The sequence below is a fragment of the Eulemur rufifrons genome, chromosome 9 (genome assembly GCF_041146395.1).
Source record: "Eulemur rufifrons isolate Redbay chromosome 9, OSU_ERuf_1, whole genome shotgun sequence".
Lineage (NCBI taxonomy): Eukaryota > Metazoa > Chordata > Mammalia > Primates > Lemuridae > Eulemur > Eulemur rufifrons.
In genome coordinates, this window is record NC_090991.1 from 54463716 (window position 1) to 54490482 (window position 26767).

Here is a 26767-nt window from a genome sequence, read left to right on the forward strand (position 1 = left end):
GCCAGGGCTGTCAGGAGCACGGTCCATTTCTGGCTGGCACACACCGGGGTCACCCTTTCTTGAGCTGGCAGATGGGCCGTTCACAGAGCCGGGGTAAGTGAGTGATGCGCCGCAGCGGGTAGGTGGCCCCGTGGGTTTCATCGCAGTCACACACCTGGACTGGGCAGCTCGTTTCTCAGAATCTGCTCAGACCAACATGCTCAAGCAGCCCCGGGAAGCGGGTGCAGGGCTGGTTGTCACAACACCCTTAGTGACTTTAAGAAGTCGAAAGCAACCGACTGTCTCAGCATGACAGTGTCTCGGCTGCAGAATGGACACTGCGGAGGGATGAGGAGGCGCTTCAGGAACTAACGCCCACGGTCAGGGAAACGCGTTGCAGACCGATGCGCCTCTGTGAGTCCTTTGTGTGCAGACACTAAACAATTCCAGGATGGATGTACAAGTGTTTTAGAAAAGTTCTGGAAAGACCGACATCAGACTCATAGAAGTAGTCACTCCTTGGTATTGCTCTTCTTAGGTTGATTTTAACCCCATCTGTATGGTTTCATTTTCCAAAGAACAGTATATCTATATATTGCCTTTTAATTTAAAACTAACTTTAAAAAGAAAAGAGAGGTGTGAATAGAGTTTGGAATTTGGTGTCAGAGGGGCTGGGAAAACTGCCACCCACATCAGCTGCCACGTGACTGAGGTCAGGCCAGCGGTACACGTGGTGGGCTGAACTGTGTCCCCCGAAAGCTGAAAGCCGTGTGTTGAGTCCTCACCCCCAGTACCTCCGAATGTGGCCTTACTAGAAAATAGGGTTTTGCAGTTGGAATTAGTTAAAATGAGGTCACACTGGGGCGTCAGGGGCCCTAATCCACGTGAGTGGTATTTTTGTAAAGGGTGAACTGGTCACAGACACACAGAACGGCAGCGGTGGGACGACGGAGCCGCTGTTACAGCAAGTGTCACAGCGGGTGGTCCCGAGGACAAACCGAGCGGCACACGGAGAGTCGGAGACTCAAGGTTTATTGGCCGGTGGGCTCAGAGGGGTCTCGCCACCAAATTCTGAGCCCCGCCTACCCGATTTTCCCCACTTTTATTAAGTTGGGGTGGTCCGAGGGATGGGGTCTCTGGTGGCTAATGCCCGCCAGGTAATAGGTTAGTGTTATGTTGATGCACCAGGTAATAGATCAGTTGATGGGCCAGATAACAGGTTAGTAGTATGTTGATGCACCAGGTAATAGATCAGTTGATGGGCCAGATAACAGGTTAGTAGTATGTTGATGCACCAGGTAATAGATCAGTTGATGGGCCAGATAACAGGTTAGTAGTATGCTGATGCGGGTCTTCCTTGAGGGGTGGGGTCTCAGGTGGCTGCTGTGCCAGGTAATAGATGGGGGTTTTCCTTATCACCTCAAGCCCAGGAACACCGAGGCTGGTCACTCATCTGCGAGGCTGAATCACAAGAATGAGGAGGAAGGAAAGAGTCTACTTTGGAGGAAACAGGGTAGCCCTTCCGGTCTCAAGAATCCCAAATTTCCTACCCTTGGGTGGAAATACAGAACTTTTAAAGGGAGGGTTCTGGGCTCCAGGCAGTTACTGTGGTTCACTATTCTAATCCCATCTCAGCCAAAGACAAAGCCCGTGAACTCTGCCAGCCGCCTGCCCGCCTGGGGGCTGGTGGCGCCACCTGGGAGTTTTAACAAAAGACTCAACCTGCCCCAGGGATGCAGGCCGGCTGCAGTTCCCAAAAGAGTGGGGGAAGTTTTAAAAAGACAGAAAATCTTTCTGCCCCTTTTTCCCCCAGGCCATTCACTCTTGCCCTGGGGTGGGTAGGGGTGTTGAAACTAACCAAGTCCAACCCAGGACACTACAGGCAAACTAAGCCAGAAGAAAGTAGGGAAATGAAGCCACCAGGGTCACAGGGGACTTCAATGCTGTGGTCAGGGGCCTGGTGATGGCCACGTGAGGTCTCCTGAGGGCCACCGGTCCCAGCCACGGTTTGCTCTTCCGTCTGCACGGCCTGAAGCCTGTGTCGGGGACACCATTCAGTGCTGATGCAGGACTTTTTGTCCCCTCCCCCATTTTAACCTGGGCAACATTTGACCCTGGGACATTTTTTTACTTTATGAGGTCAAAGGAGCATGACCCCCACTCAAGAGTGTTTGGGCCCAAAACATAACTGCCTCCGACCAGCCACACTCGGCCCCACCCGGTTTGCACCCAAAGACCATTTAGCGAACAGCTTAACCGCCCGTCTCTCTCACGTAAGCTGTGAGGGTGGCCCTGCTGCAATAACAGGAAAATACCGAATCTGGCAATTTTCCGGTAACAGCTAAAGACCTACGCTATGACCTGTGTCTGGGCTCTTTCTGTCCCCAGCCAGCAGGCCCCTGCAGGGACTCTGTCTTCACAAACATCTGAAAAGAGCCCAAGGAAATGCACATCCTTCTCTTTACCCTCTGCCCACAGCCTTTAAATCTGTTTCTGTGGCCTCCAGGTCTTCCTGAGACGCTGGGGACGGACAGCAGGGGGCAAACCCCCGGCCTCAGTTTCCTGCCCAAAACCGCGTCTCAGGGGCGGAATCACATCCCTGCATGAGCCTGACTGCGTCTCAGCGATAAAGTCTCCAGGAACGGAGAAAAAGCAAGACAGACAGACCCCTTGACACAATTACTATTTTTTCCTTCTCTCTTTGTCCCCGTAAAAGCAGCAAGCCACGTGGCCTCGCTGCTGGCACCTCCCTTCTCCTTCTTTGCGATGCCACTAGTCGCCCTCCCTCCTCTCTCTTCTAAAAGGACAAAATAAACTTTTTTACTTTTATATCTTACTCTCTTAATCTTTCTCCACCCGCGTTGAGGCTTTTCCACCCTGACGTAGACGAGTCCTTGCATCCTCGCTTTCTGTGGGGACGTCCTGGCCACAGCTAAGATCTGAAGGCTGACTGGCCAGCAGCCACCACCGGCCCCAGGACTCTGGCCCTGCCTGCCCTGCAGTTTTTATTCACAGGGTCCTGGAATAAATGCGAGTGCTCTATTCATTCCTGCGCGCCTCACAAGCCCTGCTGTGACATGGGCCGCGAGCCAGGGACCTCTTGCAGAGCAGGGACACAGAGCTGTGGCCTCAGAGCTGGACAACTGTGGCTCCAGGCCAGGGCCTTCCTGCACAAGGCCCATTGTTCTTGCAAACTCAGAGCTCCGACTCCCCCGAGCTCAGCTCCCTGCGAAGTGTGCCTCTCTGTCACTGCCCTGGGCTGGCAGGAGAGCATATGTCCCCTCCTGCAGCAGCTCTGCTAAGGAGCCTGACAGCGACACCAGGATTATCAGATCTGCAGGGGCGCGGAGAAGTGCAGCTGGAGGTGGTCTGGGGCCTGACTTTCTGCAACCAGAACATCAAGGAAGTTTCGGATGATACAACATCCTCCGGACCAAGAAGAGGGTCTACGTCAGGTTTCTACATGGGGTGGGCAGAGCTGGGCTCAGCCCTCGGAAGACTGCAGTCTGATCTAAGCGGAGCAAGACACCATTAGTGAGTTGAGAAGCACAATGACAAGGACAGGGGGCCGAGGGGCTCAGCGGTGGCCCAGTGCAGCCATGAGTCAGGGGGCTCCTCTGCTGATCTCGTGCAGGCTGCCCCCCAGGTGGATCTTGCCCAGCCCTTTGTGGACATGGAGCCTTCCTCCCCGGGGTAGAAGCTCAGAGTCAAGGCTGCTGCACCCAGGGGACCGTTCTTTAGGGGCAAGGCTGTGAAACCACCCTTCAGCAGCGGGGTGCAAGGTGAGAACTGGGGTGACGGCCTAGCTACAAATGATGATAGTAACTGTCCCTCCTAATTGCCACTCCGGAGCCACACAGCTGGTGTCCATAAAGATTCTTCACTTCTCCCTAGATAACGTCACCTTTCCGAAACCTAAATGTAGTGTTTAAGATATCTTCCGGCCCCGCATTCCGGTGGATCCATTGGCTGCCCCCCCTCCCCAGACCAAGAAACCGACTCACCTGGAACTGTGACCCCAGGGACTGGAGCAGCACAAGAAAATGATTTCTACATCCCTATAATTTGGCCCCAATTAACAAACCTAATTGCCTAATCCCTTGCCTGCCAAACTATCCTTAATAACCCTGTCTCGCAAGTTCTCGGGGAGGCGGATTTGAGGAGTGTCTAAGACTCTCTCTCTCTGCCATAAACCTGCAGACTCAGTGTATTGGCTGCTTCTTGGGCAAATCAACCTGGCTGGAGGTGACACCACCTGCAAGGACCTGCACGCTTGCGTCACGCCCTCCATCTGCCTTGTTGAAAGGGGCAGCCTTGCGAAAATATTAAATAACAGGAAAATCCCTAATCCCACAATTTCCCCAGTAACGGTTAAAGAATAATCCCATGAGCTCTCTCACTGACAGGCACCCTGCAGGAGTTCTGCTGAAGGGACAGAAAAGAGATGTGGATCTCTCTCTTTCAAAATGGTTTTCTGAGAATCTGCTTTTACAGATTCCTGAGTAAACAGCAGGAGGACGAGCTACGGTCTCAACCATATCTCGGGGACAGAGTCACGTCTCCTGTGACAATCCCTTCTCCATGGAAGGCAGGAGACCCACTGCTGGACTTTGACATCCTGGCGCTGTTTGTCACCTACCTGCCGTCAAGAAGAAAGGAAGGAGCAAAGGCAGCAGTTGCTGGCTGTCCCTGCCACCCCACAACCCCTTTAGAAAGCCGCAGGGCTGACCTTGGGCTGATCCCTTTCCCCTCCCTGATGGTCCTTTCCCAACCCCTCCTCGAAGGGAAAAGTCAATAAGCCCTTTTTTTGTACCCTAATCTCTGTCTGCAGAAACCTTTCTCCAAACCCAAGTGCAGCGGCATCGCCACCCTAACACGCGCCCCTCCTTTCCCCATGCCTCGGCCCGCGCCCGCCAAGCCATCGCTGCCGGCTCCAGGCTCTGCCCTACAAAGGGAACCTCGCCTGCCGTGGCCCATGTAATTTCTCTTTTCTGTCTTATTTTCTATATTGGCTCATACATTACATTTATGTATTCCTTGTATACAATATTCTTTTTTTTTTTTTTTTTTTTTTTGACAGAGTCTCACTCTATTGCCCAGGCTAGAGTGAGTGCCGTGGCGTCAGCCTAGCTCACAGCAACCTCAAACTCCTGAGCTCAAGCAATCCTCTTGTCTCAGCCTCCCGAGTAGCTGGGACTACAGGCATGCACCACCATGCCCGGCTAATTTTTTTTCTATATATATTTTTAGCTGTCCATATAATTTCTTTCTATTTTTAGTAGAGATGGGGTCTCGCTCTTGCTCAGGCTGGTCTCGAACTCCTGAGCTCAAACGATCCGCCCACCTCGGCCTCCCAGAGTGCTAGGATTACAGGCGTGAGCCACCGCGCCCGGCCACAATATTCTTTTTATCTAAAAACATTGCAGGCACGACCTTCGTTGCATGGGGCGTAAGCTTTTGCATCTTTCCTGTGTGTGTCTGGCATGGCCGTGTGTTGTGGGCTTGCTTCTGTGGGCGGCCAACCCGCTTTACGGTTTAGTTGCCTTGTTGACTTGACTACTCGCCACCAGGTTCTCAGCTCTTGCAGGGGGACGCTGTCCAGCACCCCCACCTTCTTTGGAACACCTGGTGGCTGTGCCTGCACCTGTCAATACAGGACGTCCACACCAACCACACACACAGACCGGCTGGGAGAAAGTAAAAATGGCAGCTCCTTCCTCGCTACCGGCCTCCTCTTCTGCAAGTTGAGTGCTTGTGTTAATCCTGCTACTACAAGTTACTCACCTGGATCCGTCCTACGGCCTCAGCAGGGGTGAGCTGGTTACACTGAACTCCAAGGGCCAAGGAAGGCTCCGTTAAAGGCGGTAACCAATAATCCAGCCTGAAACTTCACTCATCTAGACCCACAGATCAAGTTGGGTGAAAGGGTGAGTGCCCCAAAGGACACATGTCACACACAGGCTATGTGGGAGCAACACGCTGCTTTATTTACCCGGGTGCTGCTGGGCTGAGTCCGAAAGAGAGTCAGCACAGAAGGGGGTTTAGGGAGAGTTTTTATAAACCGGGATCGCCGACTCCCACGTGCCCTGTTCAGTTCTTTGTTTCTGGGCCAAACTGGCAGGTGAAGAATTGCTTCCTGCTAATGTGCGGCAGAGGACGGTGGGCAGAACAGCTGTTTATAGTAAATTCTTCTTCACTCCTACGACCCCTTTGCCCCAGTCGCATCCATCCTCCTGCTCTGGTGTTGTCCTTACCAGGTGAGCTGGGGAGGGACAGCCTCGGTCTCCATCACGGAGGGAGGAAGAGGGATGCTGGCTGCAGCTGCCTGTCAGATCTGGTAGGGAGAGATAAACTTCATCTCTATCAGCAGGGGAGGGAGGAAGAGGGAGGCCGGCTGCAGCTGCCTGTTAGATCTACAAAGTCCGGGGACGCTGCAGCTGTTGTTTTACAAGCCTAAAACTACATTCTGTCCTACACATACTTTTCGGGTTCCCACCTGGAATAAACCTAACACCCACCATTCCTCTAAGGCGAAGATAAGCATAGAGAGAAGGGGGTTGAAGGGACATCCCCTGGGGGCGTTAAAATGGCCTTACAAATCCAAAAGCCGCCCTCCTTTGCGGGGCCTGGTCTCTCCCTGGGAGGACTCTGATTCGTAAACGTGGTGTTGGGCTTTGCAGTTAAGGCCGGAGCAGGAAGCAGACTCAGCCTGTGACCTGTCCAGGCTGTGCATCTGGTAGAGCCAGTGTCCCTAGACTCCACCAGGCTGTGGTGCCCTGGTGGTCTGACACCCTGCTGGCCCCCCACCCCTGAGGTGGTGACTCCATTGGCCCTTCACAGACTGCCTGTGACTTTTGGAGAGGCTGGGGTCCCACGCCCACGCTGGCGGGGTGAGGCTGCCTCGCCTCCTCTTCTGGACCGCGCAGTGCCCACCCGAGGCTGCCGCTGCCCCTCAGGGCACACTCAGAAGGGGCCACCGGCCACTGTGACTGGCTGTGATGGTCTGGAAGGATGTCCTGGTCTCAGCCAGCACTCTGCTGGGCCTAGCTATCCCTGCTGGTATTCCCCAGACCTGACAGGTGGCATGGGTGGCATAGGGCAGGGCCACCTTCTCCTGTCTCTCGACATTCCTGTAAGGGGATCCCAGCATGGACTGCTTGCAGTCCAGGGAGCCATCTCTCCGGGTCCTGACGACATCCTCTCCCGCTAGGACTAGGAGTGCAGCCTGTGGCCGCCCTCTGACAGCCAGGCTTTGTGAGGGGCCCAGCCAGTCCCGCCTGGTGCCCCTTCTCTCCACAGAAGCTCTCTCTTGTGGGACCCCTGCTACATCACCACAGGGGGAAGCCCCAGTGGGGGACCCTGGCTGAACTGGGCAGTGGGGCGGCTGGTTAGGTTGGGCTTTGTGGGAAATACAAAGCACGGTGACCTGAGCCAAGTGCCCCAAGCACTGCCTGGAGCTCAGATGTCGACCTGGAGACCAAATGGCAGAGAAGCCCGCCCTGCAAGGGGTGTGGGTGCTGCAGGAGGGGCACCCCAAGAAGGACAGAGCTGGGGCGCCTGGCCCAGAAGGAAGGACAGCGTGCGTGGAGAGGGTGGGGAAAGAGCGGGTCAGAGAACTGGGCGGGGAGCCCGCAGCTTTGCGAGTCAGCAATGACGACCGCAGCCCCGCGCTGGGGCGCAGGCTCCCTCCAAGAGCTCTCAGGGGAGGTGGGAGGGGAGGGGAGGTGGGGGTCGGCTGGGACGGTGAGTACCGAGGTGTCTGCCGTATGGTTATTATTAACCCTCCAAGGACCCTGGGAAGCGGCACTGTGAGCCTCACAAATGAGGAAACTGAGGCACAGTGGGGACCGGGTGCGGGCGCGGGCCGAGGCGGCCTCTCCAGGGCAGGTGTCTGAGCGCCCGGCGAGGGGCCGCGAAGTGTCCACCGCCCTCGGCCGCGGCGGTCACTCGGCCCGCTCCGCACAGGACCCGAGCGATGGGCTGGTGACCTCCGCTGCGCTCCGAGTGGCCTGCAGCGAGGCCGAATGACCCGCCTTGTGTGCGCGGCCCCGGACACCGTCCGAGGTGCTGGGCGCTCAGGAGACCCGGGGCGGACCCAGCGCGCGGACGGAGGCGGCCGGGGCCTCGCAACCCGGGAAGCGACAGCGCGCGCGGGACGCCGCAGGCGCGGGCGGGAAGCGGGCCGGGTCCGGGTGCCGGGGCGGGTCCCGGGGATGCGGCCCGCAGGGCGCGGTCGGTAGGTTGGGGATGCCGCGTCCAGTGCGTGCGCGGGAGCCCGCGGGGCGGGGTGCGGGGCTTGGCTGCGGGGACCGCAGGGTGCGAGTCCCGCGGGCCGGGTGCGCGGCGCCTGCGTCGTGATGCGCCGGTGTCCGGCCGCCGCCCTCCCGCCTCTTCCTGGGCGCTCCAAGTTTCGGTTTCCCCTCCGGTGCCGGGTCCCCGCGCAAGGCACTCCCGGGACGCCGGCGACAGCCCCGCAGGGCAGGACGCCCCTGATCGGCCCCAGGGCGGGCGGAGGAGCTCCCGGCGGAGGTGCCCGGGCGCGGACCTGGACCTGGACCGGGACGGCCACACCTGGCGCCTGGGGCTCCTCCCAGAATCTTCGCTTCACCGATTGCGGCACCTGAAAAGTGCAGCTGCAAAAGATACCACGTCTTTATTGACAGTGAGTTCTGGGAGGAAGGCACCGCCGACCCGAGCAGCACCAGCTGGAGCGCAGCGGGGCCGCGGGGCGAGGGGCTCCAGGCCTGGCGGGGGGAGGGGCAAGGAGCAAGTGCAAAGTGGCCTCCCCGCCCCCGCTCTGCTGTCTTCAGTAGGGGTTGGGGGATGGGCGTTGAATCAGCACTTGGGGAAGAGAGCCGGAAATGTCAGCGAGCCGGTGGAAGTGTTGGGGGCTTGGGGTACTCGCCTCTGTCTTTGGGGCCCCCGTGCAGGCCGGGAGCCACAAGATGCTTTAGGGGGGTTTCTGAGCCTGTTCTGAGTTTTCTTTTCTGCGGGGAAGCACAGCATTGGAGGAGGAAACACTTTAGGTGGAAAGAAAGAGGCCTAGGCAATGGGGAGCCATTGAAGATGTTTGAGTGAGGGAATGCCCAGACCGCAGCGGTGGTTGCTTCAGGGGATGTGTAGAGGGGAGGGGGCGGCATGGGGGCCAAGTCTTGGCTGCAGCAGGTGTAGGGGAGTTTTAAACTTTACTCTCCGGAGGAGAGAGAATTTGAGTCTCTAGAATAAAATGACAGTAGGCAGATGATGGGAGAAAAGGCGTACAAATTTATTATGTGTAAACAAACGGGAGCCTCACAAAATATAAGCCTGAAGCAGGAAGGGCCAGGTGATGGCGGTTTTTATAGCATTAGCATTGGGCAGGGGCGTGGGGTGGGGGGAGGTGGCCTCTGGATAATTGTCTTGTTATGCAGATAAAGTCTCAGGTAACCTCCCGCTGCTCTGCGGAGAACTGGTGAGACCGTGGCAGCCTCCGGCCGACCTCTCTCTGCTGATGAGACCTTCCCGAGAGCCCTCTCTGAGCAGGTGCGGGGCCTCTGCTAGAACACGGGTTCCCTAATGTCCCGTTCCTTCACGGCCACAGAAGCGTTCAGGTGGCATGGCTCAGTCTCCTACACAGGTGAAGCCAGGGAACCGCACACCCCTCTTTCCCCCCATCCCGGTCCTGCCCGAAAGCACTCAGGGTCTGGTGAGACCGAGCCGCCCTGGCCACTGCTCCGGCAGTCGTGGGTCCGAGGCCAGCAGGAAACGGGGGCCGGGAGCCCCAGTAGGAAAGCCCCGGGCGTTTCTGTGGTGCCGTAAGAGCTTCCCTGTGAGACTCGCCTAATCCTCACCTGTGGGGAGGACGAGGCGGCCAAGCGCCTTGCTCCCGCAGGCCTCCCGAGTCTTACCTGCCTCGGGGACCCTCCCCACCTCGAGTTCTCAGCGGTTCTGCTGGGGAAGCGACCGTGGCTCCTCGGCAGGGACGGTCTCAGACTCGCTGAGCGGTGGCGGCTCCGAGCCGGCTCCAAGCTCCCGGGCTGGGGGCCGGGTGTGGGCTGCAGGGGGTGGGCACGCAGGTGAGGGAGGAGCTTGGGACGGAGCGGCCACGGGGATGGGGACTGGTTGCAGGGGGTGTGCTAGGTTTCTATTGTCCAGGGGACCTCCTGGGCCACTGTAATTTCACTTTCCCAGAAAATGAAACCGAAGCTGGGCCTGGTCACATGACAGCAGGCGAGGTATATAACGGGCTGCTCAGACTCCTGCTCTTGCTTCCAGATCTGGAGCGGGGCAGATGCAGCCTCCAGAAGCCCCCACGGGAGGCATGAAGTGTCCTTCGTGCCAGCATGTCTCCAAAGAGGAAGCCCCCAAGTTCTGCAGCCAGTGCGGAGAGAGGCTGCGTCCTCCTGTGGCCCCCGTGGCAGGTGAGGCCCCAGGTATGATGGGGACCCAGTGGGGCAGTGGGGACCCCCGGTGGTGGACAGCCAGCCTGTCCTGCCTCCTTTCCAGGAAATGGAAGCCTGGGCAGGGCCGGGGTCCTCTGTGGCCAAGACTCTCGTGAGAAGCACTTTCTTTAGAACAGCTTTGTCGGGTCCTTTGCTAGAGGTGCCAGCCGCTTTTGTAAACTTTCGGTTTCATTTCCTGGTGAGAACTCAGGGTTCTGCTTGTCCTCCGGCATGAGATGTGTCCCGAAGAGCTGAGGGGTCTTAGAGGGTTCAGCGAGTGCCACTGGGGAGTCCGAGGTGTTGGCGGGGGTAGGGGGGTGGTAAAGACTCTGCCTGGGTCTGTTTGTGAGGGACAGTGAGGGGTCCCCACAGCCCACCCAGGCCCCTTCCTGGCTCTGGGAGGCCCACGGAGAGACAGGGGCAGGCACGGTGTCAGGTGGGCCCCACCTGCTGACCGGCTGGGTCCATCCTCAGTTTTGTTGGCTTCCAGGGCCTCAGACTGTGGTTCTCCGCTCTGGGCTATTCTCCCTGTCTCTTTTGGTGGCTCATCCAGTTCTGTGGTTTTAAATGCCACCCACATACTGGCAGCCCGGTTTGTCCTTCCATCCTGAGCCTCCCACCTGAAAGCCGGCCACCCCGTGGCCTGTGCGCTGGGTGAGCCTTCCGCCCTTCCACGTGCAGAGCCCTCACCTCCACAGAGAGCAGTCGGGGGAGCAGGAATTAAGGGTGGGCTCCGGGAGCAGAATTAACTGCTGTTTCAGGGGAGCAGGGTGGACCCTGACTGTGGCCAAGAAGGGCTGTGTGGGAGAGCAGAGCCTTGAAGGGCTGTGTGTGGTCTCCGACCCTTTGGGAACACGGACCAGCTCACTTGCATCCTCGGGAGGGTCTCCCCAAAAGCCTCTTCCCGTCCCCGCCTCCGATTTTGTGCAAGGGGCTCCCACAGGCCACAAGGGCGACAGGCATGTTTGCGGCAGAGCAGGAAAAGTGCAGTTGTGTGTGAGGACGTGGGCGTGTGGCATTTTTACAGAATGCCATTAAGTCTTCTCATACTTGAGCCAGAGCCAGCGGCTGCCTTCCAGGGGTGCCCATCCTGGCTGGCAGGGAGAGCGGAGGGGCAGCCGTGCCCTCAGCCCCGTCAGGGTGGCCTGGGCCCTCCTCACGCCCCGGCCCTGACTCTATTTACAGAAACAGAAACGCAAGCCAAGGTGTCGGGGGACTTGGCTAGGGCTGCTGAGGAGGCGGCTGCTCCTGCCCTCAGCCGCTTCCAGGTTCTCCAGGTGGCCCTGGGCTTGGGCATCCCAGACGGTGGCTCTGGGTGTGACAGGAGAGGGGCACGCAGACAGGCCTGGCCCCGGGAGCCAGGCAGTGCGGGGATCTGTGGGGCCAGTGGAGGCCACAGTGCCGTCTGCCTGGACGCTCCTGGCTGCCTAGTCTTGGGGGTATCTTAGGTGTCAGTGTGCCCGGATTCAGGGGTACCTAGAGAATTGGTAAAGCATGATTTTTGGATGCATCTGTGAGCGTGTTTCCAGAGATTATCACATGAGTCTAAGTGGACTGGGTGGGGAAGATCTGCCCTCAACGTGGGCAGATAACATCCTGGCATCATTTTTTCTAATTTTGGTAGAGATGGGATCTCGCTCTTGCTCAGGCTGATCTCAAATTCCTGAGCTCAAGTGATCCTCCTACCTCTGCCTCCTAAGTAGCTGGGACTACAGGCATGCACCACCATGCCCTGCTCATTTTTTTGTTTTTATAGAGATCGGATCTTACTTTTGCTCAGGCTGGTCTCAAACTCCTGACCCCAAACGATCCTCCCCCGCCTTGGCTTCCCAGAGTGCTAGGATTACAGGTGTGAGCCACTGCACCCTGCCAGATTTTTGTACATTAATTTTATATCCTGCAACTTTACTGAATTTATCAGTTCTGAGTTTTTTGGTAGAGTCTTTATATTTTTCTATATTTAAGGTCATGTTTTTTGCAAACGGGGACAATTTGACTTCCTCCTTTACAATTTGGATGCCTTTTATTTCTTTCTCTTGCCTAATTTTTCTGGCTAGGACGTCCAGTACTATGTGGATTAAAGGGGTGAGAGAGGACATCCTTGTCTTGTTCTGATTTTTCACGGAAAACCTTTTAGCTTTTCCATGTTCAGTAAGATGATAGTTGTGGGTTTACATATAGAGCCTTTATTACATTGAAGTACTTTCCTTCTATACCTAATTTATTATGAAGCGATGTTGAATTTTATCAAAAGCTTTTTCTGCATTTATTGTATGGTTTTTGTCCTTCACTCTACCGATGCGATGTATGACGTTTACTGATTTGCATACGTGGCACCATCCTTGCATTCCTGGGATTAAACTGCACTTGATCATGCTGTGTTATCTTTCTGCTGTGCTGTTGGATTGGGTTTGCTAGTCTTTTGTTGAGGATTTCTGCATCTATGTTCATCAGGGATACTGGCCTATTGTTTTCTTTTTTAGTTTTGTCTTTGTCTAGTTTTCATATCAGGGTTATGCCTGCCTGGTAGAATGAGTTAAGAAAAATTCCTGGCCGGGCGCGGTGGCTCACGCCTGTAATCCTAGCACTCTGGGAGGCCGAGGTGGGCGGATCGTTTGAGCTCAGGAGTTCGAGACCAGCCTGAGCAAGAGCGAGACCCCATCTCTACTAAAAATAGAAAGAAATTATATGGACAGCTAAAAATATATATAGAAAAAATTAGCCGGGCATGGTGGTGCATGCCTGTAGTCCCAGCTACTCGGGAGGCTGAGACAGGAGGATCGCTTGCGATCAGGAGTTTGAGGTTGCTGTGAGCTAGGCTGATGCCACGGCACTCACTCTAGCCTGGGCAACAGAGTGAGACTCTGTCTCAAAAAAAAAAAAAAAAGAAAAAAGAAAAATTCCTTCCACTTCAATTTTTTTGAATTGTTTGAGAAGAATTTATGTTAATTCTTCTTTAAAGGTTTGGTTAAATGGCGCAAAACCATCCAGTCCTGTACTTTTCTTTGTTGCGAGACTTTTTATTACTAACTCAATCTCATTACTTGTTATTGGTCAGTACAGGCTGTTTTTTCTTGGTTCAATCTTGGTAGGTTGTATGTGTCCAGGAATTCATCTATTTCCTCTGGATTTTTTAATTTATTGGTGTACAGTTGCTTGTAGTAGTCTCTAATGATCCTTTGTGTTTCTGTGGTATCCATTTCTGATTCTGTTTATTTGGGTCTTCTCTCTTTGTTTCTTAGTGTAGCTGATGATTTATTTATTTAGTTTATCTTTGCAAAAAACCAACTTATTGTTTTGTTGATCTTTTGCATTTTTTTAATCTTAATTTTGTTTATTTCTGCTCTTATCTTTATTACTTCTTTTCTACTAAATTTGGGTTTGGTTCTTGCTTTCTAGTTCCTTAAGGTACATTGTTAGGTGGTTTATTTGAAATCCTTCTAGTTTTTTGATGTAGGCATTTATTGCTATAACTTGTCTCTTAATACTGCTTTTTCTGTATCCCATAGGTTTTGGTATATTGTATTTTTATTTTCATTTATTTCAAGGAATTTTAAAATTTTGTTTGTAAGTTCTTCATTCACCCATTGGTTGTTCAGGAGCATGTTGTTTAATTGCTATGAATTTGTATTGTTTCAAATGTTCCTCTTGTTTTTGATGTCTAGTTTTATTCCATTGTGGTTAGATAAGATGCCTGATATGACTTTTATTTAAAAATTTTTTTGAGACTTGTTTTGTTTGCTAACATATGGCCAATCCTGGAGAATGTTCCATGTGCTGATTAAAAAAAAAAATGTGTATTCTGCAGCTGTTGGGTGAAATGTTGTGTTAGGTCCATTTGGTCTGTGGTGCAGTTTCAATCTCGTATTTCTCTGTTGATTTTTTTTTGTCTAGATGGTCTACCCAGTGCTGAGAGTGGGGTGTTGAAGTCCCTAACTATTTTATACTGAGGTCTATCTCTCCCTTTATTTTTATTTTTATTTATTTTTTTTTTTGAGACAGAGTCTCACTTTGTTGCCCAGGCTAGAGTGAGTGCCGTGGCGTCAGCTCACAGCAACCTCAAACTCCTGAGCTCAAGGGATCCTCCTGTCTCAGCCTCCCGAGTAGTTGGGACTACAGGCATGCACCACCATGCCCGGCTAATTTTTTCTATATATATTTTTAGCTGTCCATATAATTTCTTTCTATTTTTAGTAGAGATGGGGTCTCGCTCTTGCTCAGGCTGGTCTCGAACTCCTGAGCTCAAACGATCCGCCCACCTCGGCCTCCCAGAGTGCTAGGATTACAGGCGTGAGCCACCGCGCCCGGCCTCTCTCTCCCTTTAGATCTAATATATTTGCTTTATGTATCTGGGTGCTCTGCTGTTGGGTGCATAGATATTTACAATTGTTACATTCTCTTGCTGAATTGATCCCTTTATTATTATGTAATATCCTTATCTCTTTTTTACAATTTTTTTTTTTTTTTTTTTTTTTTTGAGACAGAGTCTCACTCTGTTGCCCAGGCTAGAGTGAGTGCCGTGGCGTCAGCCTAGCTCACAGCAACCTCAAACTCCTGAGCTCTAAGGATCCTCCTGTCTCAGCCTCCCGAGTAGCTGGGACTACAGGCATGCGCCACCATGCCCGGCTAACTTTTTCTATATATATTTTTAGCTGTCCATATAATTTCTTTCTATTTTTAGTAGAGACGGGGTCTCGCTCTTGCTCAGGCTGGTCTCGAACTCCTGAGCTCAAACGATCCTCCCACCTCGGCCTCCCAGAGTGCTAGGATTACAGGCGTGAGCCACCGCGCCCGGCCTCTTTTTTACAATTTTTAACTTGAAATTTCTTTCGTTTATATGTTTATAGCTCTTCCTACTCACTTTTGGTTTGCATTTATTTGCATGGAATATCTTTTTCCATCCCTTCACTTTCAGTCTGTGTGTATCTTTACAGGCAAGGTGAGTTTCTTGTAGGCAGCATGTTATTGGGTCTTATTTTTTAATCAATTCAGCCAGTCTATGTCTTTTATTTTATTTATTTATTTATTTATTTTCAGAGACAGAGTCTTGCTCTTTTGCCCTGACTGGAGTGCCGTGGCATCAGCCTAGCTTACAGCAACCTCAAACTCCTGGGCTTAAGCAATCCTTCTGCCTCAGCCTCCCAAGTCACTGGGACTACAGGCATGCGCCACCATGCCCAGCTAATTTTTTTTATATATTTTTAGTTGTCCAGATAATTTCTTTCTATTTTTTAGTAGAGATGTGGTCTGGCTCTTGCTCAGGCTGGTCTCGAACTCCTGACCTCGAGTGATCCTCCTGCCTTGGCCTCCCAGAGTGCTAGGATTACAGGCGTGAGCCGCTGCGCCTGGCCCCGTCTATGTCTTTTAAATGGGGGAGTTTAATGCATTTGCATTGAAGGTTATGGCTGATAGGTGAGGACTGTCATTTTATTGGTTGTTTTCTGGTTTATTTTATTTTATTTTTTTTTGAGACAGAGTCTCGCTCTGTTGCCCGGGCTAGAGTGAGTGCCGTGCCGTCAGCCTAGCTCACAGCAACCTCAAACTCCTGGGCTCAAGCGATCCTACTGCCTCAGCCTCCCAAGTAACTGGGACTATAGGCATGCACCACCATGCCCGGCTAATTTTTTCTATATATATTTTAGTTGGCCAGATAATTTCTTTCTATTTTTAGTAGAGACGGGGGTCTCGCTCTTGCTCAGGCTGGTCTCGAACTCCTGACCTCAAGCGATCCACCCGCCTCGGCCTCCCAGAGTGCTAGGATTACAGGCGCGAGCCACCACGCCCGGCCTGGTTTATTTTTTTGTATATTTTTTTTTCCTTACTTGCTCTCTTATTTATTTTTACAATTGTGTGGTTTTCTATAGTGGTAAGGTTTGATTTCTTTCTCATTCTCCTTTGTGTATTGGCTCTACCAGCATGTTTTATAGATTTGCATGTTTTCATGATGGCAGTTATCATCTTTCTACTTCCAGATATAAGCCTCCCTTGAGAATTTCTTGTAAGCCTGGTCTAGTGGTGATAAAGCTAAAGAGGCAGAAAGCAACGGCAATTTCTGAGTATCTGTAGGCGGGGCGAGGGGTTACATCAGGAACTGCAGTGAGCCAGCCCTAGACCCTTCTGTCCTTCTTGCCAATGGGCCCGTCCCTGAGCCAGTCACTGGGGCCCGGGGAAGTACCAGGTTCTGACTGGGTTAGGCCGATCAGGGCCGCCCCCCAGCGGGGGGCGTGGTGGGAGGCAGCAAGCTCTGAATCCCCAGCTGATATGAAATATCTGCTGCCCACAGAAGTAGCCCTGGCTGTCTGTTACAATCTTCTCCAGCTGTTATTTTTTTGCCTGTAATGTTTTGTGTGTGTGTATATAAGTAGAAATTTGGAGGATTGGTTGTCAATTCTGAGTCCTGTGAATAAACTTTGTTAATTCCTGAGAGCTCGTATGTCCAGGCACCTGGGACTCAAAGGGGAATAAGGGCAGCGTGTTCCAGAATTTACAGAGGATCAAACTGGGTGACAGGAGAGGGAGGAGGGCAGGGATTTGGGGAGCAAGTATGCAGGGCAGGGGAGCAGCCGGGGCAGGCCTAGGGCCATGGTAAAGAGTCTCTGCAGGTGAGGCTGAGCGAAGTTTCTATATGGAAAACCAGACTTGAAATGGTGTCGCCTGGAGCATGTGTCGGAGTGGTGGGTCATCGAGACCCAGGTTTGAAAACTGGGAGCTCTTGAAGGGTGCCTGAGTCCGTTTTGTGTTGCTATAGAAGAATACCTGAGACTGGGTAATTTGTAAAGAGGTTTATTTAGCTCAGTTCTGCAGGCTGGGTAGTTCAAGGGCACGGCCCCGGCTCCTGGCAAGAGCTTCCGTGCAGCCTCGCGACGTGGCAGAGAAGGTCAGAGGGGGAGTGGACATGTGCAAAGAGGGGAAAACCCGAGGGGTGTCCTGGCTTTATAACCCCCACTCTCAAGGGAACTAATCCAGTCTAGGGGGTCTGTCTCCAGGCCCCACCTCCCAACACCACCACTCTGGGGCTCAGATTTCAACTTGAGCTTTCGTGGGAACAGGCAGACTATGTCCAACCCCCATAGCAAAGCGTGAGTTTGGGAGGGGCTCCTGGATCGGGTGCTCAGTGCTGTTGGGTGACTGCCCTGAACAGGCGTGATTCTGGAGGCCGACCACGGGCAGACAGTGCCTGGACAAGAGAAGTGTTGGGAGAGCCAGAATGGTAGGGACGTTTTGGTAGAGGAGGCAAGCATGGCAGGCTCCCTTTGAGAGCTGTGGAGTCTGAGGTGCCACTGACGTCCCAGTGCAGTGTCCATCCAGGTTGAATACACTGATGTGGACGTTGTGGGGGAGGGGCTGGGCATTCGGCCTGCCGCATACTTCCGTCTGATTTGCCCCCTCGTTATGGGGGGCTCTGGGGTACCTGGCCCCTTTCTGCCCACCTGAAGAAGAAACCGTACCCTGCTCAGGTCAGGGGGCCCAGGAAGGACCCTGGAGGGAGGACAGGGCTCGCCCCTCAACACACGTGCGTGGGGAGGATGCCCGTTTCCCCCGCTGGTGCTCACTTGCTGAGATTTGACCCTTGCTTTGTCTGCTTTTGTAGATTCTGAGAACAATGATGCCGTAGCGGCCCCAGAGGGCGGCTTGGAGTGTGGGGAAGAACTGAAGGAGGAAGGGAGCTCTTGCCTGTCCCCAGGCGCAAGTGATTATCAAGAAAACCCAGACGAGCCCTGCTCCGAAGGCCCCTGGATTGTCCAGAAGGTGAGTGTGCCGCCCCTGCCTCCCCATTCCCCTGTTCTCACTCTGCACGGAGCTGCTTCCTGATGCAGTTTCATCTGTGGCTGAGCAAGGTGGCCCCTGTGTCCCCATGGCATCCTCTCCAGGACAGCCTTGCGGCACAGCTGGCCCCCGAAACGCCACCGTAGCCCAGCCCGCTGAGCGCCACCTGCTGGCCAGAGCAGAGCGGCCCCTTGTGCACCTGATGAGTCCGCTGCGAGAGTCTCTGGGTTCCAGACCCTCTGGAGTCTCCACCGTCCCCTTCCCTGCACAGGACCCAATACCGTGTGTTTCCCAGAAGGTGTGGCTGGGTGCGGGGCATGAGCTTCAGTCACAAGTGTGTCCCACTGTTCTCTGGGTCTCTTCACGTCAAGGGTGCACGCCCAGAGGTGCCTCACAGCTTTGGGTCCAGGGCGCGTGCTCGGGAAACGCACTGGCTGGTGGGATGCTCTTCCTGGGAGGGGGGTGCTGAGCCCTCTTTTGTCTCCCTCCGGCCTCTGACAGCCCCTTAGGCGTGTCAGACCCCCAGAGAATGCTTCCTCAGGGAGGGAAGCGGTGGGAGCGCTAGGCAGGCTTCCCAGGGAGCGTCCTAGGCATGTCCAGGGAGCGAGATGGGAAGAGAAGGGCTCCCGTGCCCAGCTCAGCCCTGTGAGGACCCAGCTGGCTGTGTCCGGCGCCCAGGTGTCCTGCTGGGCACTGGAAAGTGGAAGTTTTCTTTCCTTCCGGGTCGGGGCTGGTTTCTGTCTGTTCCTCGTGGGTGGTGCTCCGTGGCTGGGCTGGGGTAGCAGTGCTGTCTGGGGGCGTGCGTGTGTGCGTGTGTGCTTGAGTCCTTGTCTTGGAGAGCCATCCCTCCAGAGCGGGGAAGGTCAGCCCCGAGCCTGGACCACCTGGGACAAAGTTTGGGTAAACCCTTTTTTCCACCTAACTGGGAACTCTCAGGGCAGAAAAGTGGCTGCGTGGAGGGTGTGTCTTGAAAACATTGAAAGCAAATGAATACTCTGTTGCCACCTGGGGCAGATTACATTTGGGGCCAGCAATAAACATGCCAAAGGCCTGCAAGGAAAAGCTGGGGAGAGAGTTACCTGGGAGGATAAGATTTCGAAAAGTTCCCACGGAGGCCGCAGAAATGCCGGAGGCAGGATGTGTACTTGGAAAAGACTCGAGGAGGCCCTATGCCGTCACCTGACCGTCAGGTTCAGTGCAGGCCAGAAGCGAAGGCCAAGGCAGAGCGGTCACGGCCAGGTGGGTGCTGGAGGAGGCCCCAGCACAGAGCCAGTCTGCGAAGACTGGGAGAGTATTGTTTTCCCTTTTGTGGCTCCAGGTGTTTAAAGAAATCTCTGTCAAACCACTAACTGGCAACAGACTAAAGAAACAGACTCTAGAGACCACACACAACAAAGAATAGCCTTCCATGGTCGCGTCGGCCGGGCACAGTGGCTCACGCCTGTAATCCCAGCACTCTGGGAGGCCAATCGGGAGGATCACTTGAGACCAGGAGTTCAAGAGCAGCCTGGGCAACATAGCGAGACCCCATCTCTACAAAAAGTAAAAAAAGAAAAGAATTAGTTGGGTGTGGTGGCGCCTGTAGTCTCAGCTACTCAGGAGGCTGAGGCAGGAGGCTCCCTTGAGCCTAGGAGTTGGAGGCTGCGGTGAGCTATGATGATGCCACTGCACTCCAGCCTGGGCGAGAGAGCAAGACCCTGGCTCTTAAAAAACAGAAACAACTTGTGTGTGAATGTCCAGAGCAGCATTACTCACAGTAGCCAAGAGGTGGAAGCAGCCCAGGTGTCCATCAGCAGATGGGTGGGTAAACAAAACGTGGTCTGAGCACAGGGGAATGTTAGCCCGTGGGGACGGGCGGCAGTCAGTGGTGTCCAGGGGCTGGGAGGGGGGGACGGGGTTTTCCTCTTGGGGTGACGAAAGTGGGAGCCACAAGAGACGGTGGCCGCACGACGCTGTGATGTGCCCCTGAGTTGTGCAATTCAAGTGGTGCGTTCTGCGGGTTGTGATTTCCTCCTCAGTGTAACTGTGCATAGCACTGTTGTCACAGCAGGGGATGTTTGAAAAAATGCCTGCGTGTGCACGTATGCACACGTGAAAGACGTTTGGAGGGAGGTGCACAGGTGCACGCCATGCCGATGGTGCTGTCTCGGCAACTGTCTTACGGGACTCTTATGTGTGTTCCCAAGCCCTCGGTGAGCCCGCGTAACTCTCAGTCCGAGGGTGGCCCACGCGTTCTAGAGCGTGGTTCTCTGCGTGCAGACGCCGTATTCTGAGAGTGGGGGGCGAGGGCACCAGGGGACCAGGGTGGGTGTCCCTGAAGCTAAGACGGTGGGCTGGTGGCCAGCTCATCACCTGGCGCGGAGTCGGGGGTCCCCACCCAGCAGTCGTGGGTGGGTGGAAAGTGCGGACAGCGGGGAGGTCCCACCCCTCTTGTCACCCGGGATGACCGTCCTCCACCTGGCCTCTTCTCTGGTGGCCCTTGGATGCTGACCGGGTGCCCTTTGCTGATTCTTGCTTCCTCTTGAGGGGCTAATGGGCTTGTGGCTCCGCGGCGAGGGCAGTGCAGACGTCGCTGGAGACGGGAGTGAGGGTGGAGCTTCCCTCCCTTGGCTTCCTGCCGGGCTCCTCGGGGTGAGGCAACAGAGGCAGCTGGACTCCTGGAGCTGCCCGGCGGGGCAGGAGGTGCTGGGGGACATGTCCGCCGAGGACCCCCAACTGCCTGCGTCGGCCTCTGGAGGTCCTGGGGGCCTGGCCTGCTCCTCCCAGATGTGTCTGCGGCTGCGTCTATTCTAAGCACTAGCCTGGGCATCGGGACGGTGGCCCCAGGGAGCCGGGAGCCCAGCTTGCCTGCACGGGGGACGGGGAGCCTACCGTGTGGGGTGCTGTCCCTGGCGCAGGGCAGTTCTGTCACGTGGATTTGCCCTTTCTGGGTCTCCCTGCAGCCTCCTGCCTGGGGGCCCTGGACCCCCGAGGGTTCTGGGTGTGGCTCGGTCCCCGCGAGTGGGTGCCCTGGCCGCGCCTTCCTGAGGGGAGGCGGCCCCTTTTGCTGGAGCCAGGCCCGGGTAGCCCTGCTCTGTCTGAAGGGGCCGTGTCTCAACAGGGAGTTGCACCAGAGGCTTTTGTAGATGCCGTAGACTACACGTCTGATGAGTTGGAAGATGCTAAGTACGTTCCCAGCAAAAGAAGAAAGAAGGGTGCAGCCCCGTTCGGTGTCGCCGAGGCGCCTTCTGCAGACTCCAAGCAGGTAGTTTGCACAGATAGTCAGACACGATGCGTCCCCACGAGGTCTCCGTGCCCGCCGAGCCCCTGCACCTGCCGTCCCCAGTCCCTTACAGTGGGAGGCGGCCCGGGACCAGCCGTCCTCGGTCACACCTGGGCGGTCTATGACCCAGGACGTTCTGGTGACGTCACATTTTAGCTTTCTGGTGCGTGTCCTCCCTGGCCATCCCTTCCCCCATCACGCTGTTTCTCTTGAAACTCTCTCCTTTGACCTCTGGCTCATCTCTCCCGGCCGCAGCTCCGCGGGCCACACAGGGTCCTTTGCACGGCAGACCGCGGAAGGCTGGGGCCGCGGCCACGAGGGCCACCCGGGTGGCGGCGTCACTCACAGTACTCCGCTCGCCCGGGCTGTCGCGGCCGCCATGCTCAATCTAGTCTCTGGTTTCCGGAAGTTCAGTCCCGACTTTCTCTGTAGCATTTAGGAGTATTGCAGGGTTCAATGACCATGTCAGAATGAAACTCGCTAATACATGTAATGAAAGTGCTTTTGCTGGTGAGGACTGAAGAGCGAGGCACATGAGGTTTATTACTTTTCACAGAGGGTGCTGACGTCTTTCCTGAGTAAGACGGTCCTTTGTCACGAGCACCTGCTACCTGCGGTGCTGGGAGCTGGGTGCTGGGCGAAGGCCGCGAGCCAGGGCTTCCCTCCGCGGCCCGCTTGGCCGGGAGCTCCCCGCAGTGGCACTTGGTAAATTGGCCGCTGTCAGCAAGGGACTGCACTGGCCCAGGCGGAAAACACCGTGGGGCCAGGGCTCGTTCTCGGCAGCAGCAGCAACATCACAGCCAACATGCTGGACGAAGGCCTGACGCAGGGGTGCGAGGAGGGCGCCTCGGGCTTCCCGGTCGGGCAGAAGGTGGCCACGCGTCCCGCAGAGCCACTTTCCTGAGGGGGCGACTGGGGGCTTCCTGCCGCAAGGACGTCTGCTCCCACCCCAGGGCCGTGCGCTCAGTGGACCAGTCCGTGTGTGAAGCAGTGGAGCTCCAGGCGGGTTTGGCTTTTGTTTTTTGGAAGTTGACAAAAAAGATTCTAAAGTCTATCTGAACTGCAAATCGTGAGAAAGAAGAAAAACGCGTGGGAGCGTTACAGAAGGCATAGCAGGCGCGTGCGTGGGGCACACACGGGACGTCAGGCAGGTGTGAGCACAGGTGACAACGCGGCACGTGGGAACAGGGGTGTCTGTCGTACAGCGGAGTGTGACAGTTGGTGTGTTAAGGGTGCCTGTCTGAACCACAGCTCACCAGCTGGGAAAACTAGAGTGTGTTCCCAACTCCTGCGGATGCTGGAGGGTGCAGTGGTCCCTGCGTATGTGGGTGCTGGTTCCGGGACGCCCGGGCCACCAGCATCCGAGGACGCCACAGTCCCTCGTGTGAAATGGCGAAGCGGAAGGGTTTGGGGTCAGGGTTTGCGTGTGACCTGCACGCTCCTCCTGTGTGCTTGACCCATCTCTGATCACGTGTCACACCCGATGCGACGTCAGTGCCGTGGAGGTAGTTGTTACACTGTATTTTTAAAATTTATGTGATTTTTAATTTTTTTTCCAAATATTTGTGATCTGTGGTTGGTCAAATCTGCAGATGTGGAGGGCCGACTGCATACCAAATGGATTATATATTTTAATGTAAAACAGCAGCCCAGGTGTTCCAGAAAATATACATAAATATTCATAAAATCACGTAAACATTTCTAAGCCTCATCAAAAAACATTATAAATATCACTATGGCCGTAGAAACATCTAGAGAGTCCGGGTCAGACTGTTGAGCTGTAAACCGGAGGGCCGTGGCCGGGAGGCGTTTGCGCAGACGCAGAGGGCGGTAACCGCGCTCTGTCGATTCCTGCGAAGAAACAGGCCGTCCACACGCTCACAGGGCCATGGGCGGGGGACGCACACGACAGTTCACAAGCGCAGAGACGCCTGGGCAGCCGGCGTGGGGACGTGTCCTACCCAGCGCTAGAGAAGGGCGCGCCGCCCGCCCCGAGAGGCGCGGTTTTGTCCATCAGACGGTCGAGTGCTGTGTGTACCACGAGGGTGGGGGCTGGTGGCTGTTGCGCAGGCGTGGGGTGGAGGGTGGCTTGGGGTCCACACGGGGGGCTGCTGCCCTGGCTGTGCGGGACAGTCGCCCCACAGTTGTCTTGTCTCCTGCGGCTGCCCCCACATTGCTGTGGTCTGTGCGTGACCCCTGCGTGGTGGGCGGGTACAGCCAGGCCCCACACCCCAGCGGATCCAGGTACCCTGGGGAGGGCTGCTGGCAACTGTCCCCGAGATCCGACCCCTCCTGCCACCTCAAGGAGAAGAGGGGTGGGGCGTTGCTTCCATGCCAGAGGGTCGGGCCACCTTGGTGGGGTCCCCTGCACCATGCTGTGACTCGGCGGTCCCCAGCCCGAGGAGTCTGTGTCTGAGTGTGTCTGCGAGAGTCCCCGTAGATGTCGCCAGAGCTGTTAGAACGTTGATGACCCTGACTGACTTTCATATTCCCTAGGAAGGGAGCAGCCTAGGTTGAGGTTTGATTATTTTGGCCATTAGAAATCTTTGGGTTGCGAAGAATTGAAACCCATCAGACTGGCTGATTCCACACAGGGCATTTGCTGCTCACGCACCTCGCAGGCCCGGGGCTGCGGTCCAGGCCCGTGGATGGCCCCCCTCTCTCCTTGCTCTGCTTTCCCACCTCGGTGCCTCCGCAGCCTCCCCACGCTGTCCCCAGCCACTGCCTTGTGTCCCACGGTGGCTTCCCCAGCTGTCCGCCTGCCACTGCGTCATTCGGGGTTCAAGTCGACACCCTGGTGGTTCCTGGGAACAGAGAGGAAGCTGCCCTCAAATCTCACTGGCTCTGGTTAGCTCACGTGCTTGTCGCCACCTGTCACTGTGGCTGGGGTGAGGGAAGTGAGTGGGGACACAAGCCTGGGCTGGTCCTGGTGCTGGGGCAGAGCCCACCTGCTCTCCACTTGGCAGAGAACAGGAGATTTGGGGACACTTCCTGGGGTGATCCGTCCTTGCTGTCTCCAGGTGGCCCCGAGACCTGTGTGGTGGTGACGGTGGACACAGCACACCGATGGCCCCCTGCACATACAGGGTGGCTCTCTGAGGCTCTTGGCATGCTTTGTTTCCTCTGGCCACCCTCATGATGGCCCTAAGACATAGGGACACCTGTTACGTCTGTTTTGCAGGTGGGGAAACTGAGGCACACGGGTGGCTCAGCATCCACTGGGGTCAGGAGCTAGTGTCGCATGTCACAAGCTGGGTGGGGACTCAGGCAGGCCCTCCCTTGCCAGCCCCCTGCCTCTGTCCTGCCATCCCTGGGGCACGAGGCAGCTGGCAGGGCGTGAATGGCGTGATCGTCTCTCGAGGCTCAGCTGTCTCAGGGCCTCCTCGGCAAAGCGAGGTCACCGGCGCCCGCACTGGAGGCTCGTGCAGCATCTGCTGTTTCTGGACGGCTTCTGGCTTCCCTCCTCTCAGCAGGCCCCTTGGCAGCTGACCGGCCTGTGGTCAGAGGCTGATGTCCACCCTGATGGCACCGCTAGGTGGCGCTGGGCCTGTCCCAGACTTTGCTCCGGGCGCTTCCTCGCAGCCACACTCGTGTTGGTAAACGCTTTACCAGCACGTGAGCAACCTGTGTCGTCTCAGCTTTACACACAAGGAGACGAGTTCAGCAGGGTGAGCCGGGCCAGGGCCCTGCACCCTCTGCCAGGAGACTATTCCAGAACAGGCGCTCTGGGTGCCAGCTTGCTAGAAGCAGTGCTGGCCAGATGCCAGGGGACGGTGACACTGCTCCCGGCCCAGCCACCCTCCCGAGTCAGCCCAGCCCTCCTTAGCAGCAGCTGCCACCGTGGCCTGTGTAGGCAGCGCTGTGGCCCCACCTGCCCCCGCCAGTGCCGGGCACTGCCCCCCGAGCTGGGGTCTCAGCCCTGTCTGTGTGGCTGGCCCGTCCCAGCCCTGATGCCCGGACCACCTGCTCAGGGCTCTTCCCTCTTCTCCTCCAGGACCTCGTGCGGGGCCCAGTACCCTCTGCATGTCGTCCCCTCAACCTCGGCCTCCCACCCATCTGCTGTGTTCTCTTTACTGCCCAACCTGGACCCCCGCAGCAGGCCATGTCATTGAGTCCGAGCCTGAGCCCCCACCCGTCACCCTCCCTCAGCTCCCTCACGCCCATGTCCTGCTGGACCTGCTGCCCAGGGTCAGATCTGCCCCCCTCGGGTCCTGCTGGCACCAGATGCTGCTGGGACTGGGGCCACTGCCTGTCTGGACTCGGGGCCGTCCGAGCCACCCAGCACGATCCTGTCTGTAACCCTAGCCCCGCCCACCAGCCTCCCTAGCTGGCCCCTTGCTGGGCGGCTCCCCTGGTGTCCCTAGCAGCTTTCCCAAACTTTAGCTTCACTCACTCACTTGAAGCCCCTGTTTCAGAATCTGCGTTCGTTGGCGGGCGAGTCTCCTGTCTGCACCCAAATGCGGGAAACGTGCCGTCCAGGGGGTGGTGCTTGCTCCCAGGGACGGGACGGGTGGTCCCAGAGGTGTGTGGGCTGGTGGCCTGGGTGCAGGGGGCAGGGACACAGGCCGAGGGCGGCTGGAGCTGGGCTGCGGCCTGTGCACCGTGAGCTGGGTTCCCTCCGAGCTTAGAGAGCAGAACGAACGCCGAGGTCCTGGGCCCGGAGCGTGTGCTGCCCAGCCTCACCTAGCCCGCCTGGCCAGTTCAGCCCTGGCCGGCTTCGTGCCCTGGTCTGGTGGGTGTGCATTGCTCTCCTTGGGGCGCAGGGGGGCTGGCTGTCAGCCGAGGGGCTCCTGGAGTGTCAGTGATGGGCCCTTGTGGCATGTCCTTGTCCCTGCGCTGCCAGCTGCTGCAGAGAGGACATATGGGCCCCTGGGACGCACGTCCATGGGTGCTGTTCTGCCGTTTCTTTTCCCGACAACTTAACCCCAGGCGTGGGGGTGTGGGGCGGGTGCAGGGTCACACCCTGGCTGCCTGTTACTGTGCTGGGGACCGTCATGTACAGCTGGGTCTCGGGAGCTTTATGCGTCACTTACACGTAACGACACGATCCACACGTGCTCCGGAGCAGCGTCCCCGTGAGGCGGAGCATCAGCCCCCCACGGGGTCTGGGGTCCCGCACACCCCCTCACAAGCCCTGTGGCTGCTTCCTGCCCTTGAGCCCCGAGTGCAGGGAGGAGCCGCTCAGACTCCTGTTCGCCGCGCGGCCTCGCCCTCCCCGCCTGAGTCGTGGTGCACGAAGTCCTCGCCCGGCGGAGCGTGGCGCGGAGAGCCCGCGTGCACCTGCCCAGCCCGGGCACTTCCCAGCAGGGCGCGTGTGTGGCAGGTGTGGCGCGGGCAC

At 56.2% G+C, this 26767-nt stretch overlaps 1 protein-coding gene across 4 annotated transcripts in view; it reads left to right on the forward strand.

The window, feature by feature from the left end:
* The first annotated feature begins 10251 nt into the window (after window positions 1-10251).
* RNF213 (ring finger protein 213) overlaps window positions 10252-26767 on the forward strand; it is a 97164-nt gene continuing 80648 nt past the window's right edge. For 2 of the 4 annotated variants that reach the window (XM_069482958.1, XM_069482957.1), the window contains exons 1-3: window positions 10252-10379; window positions 17992-18149; window positions 21268-21411. In XM_069482958.1, coding sequence (XP_069339059.1) covers window positions 10280-10379; window positions 17992-18149; window positions 21268-21411 — 402 coding nt within the window. In that variant the 5' untranslated portion in view covers window positions 10252-10279. The remainder of the gene's footprint in view (window positions 10380-17991; window positions 18150-21267; window positions 21412-26767) is intronic. The other 2 variants (XM_069482961.1, XM_069482960.1) reach the window with 1 other exon arrangement.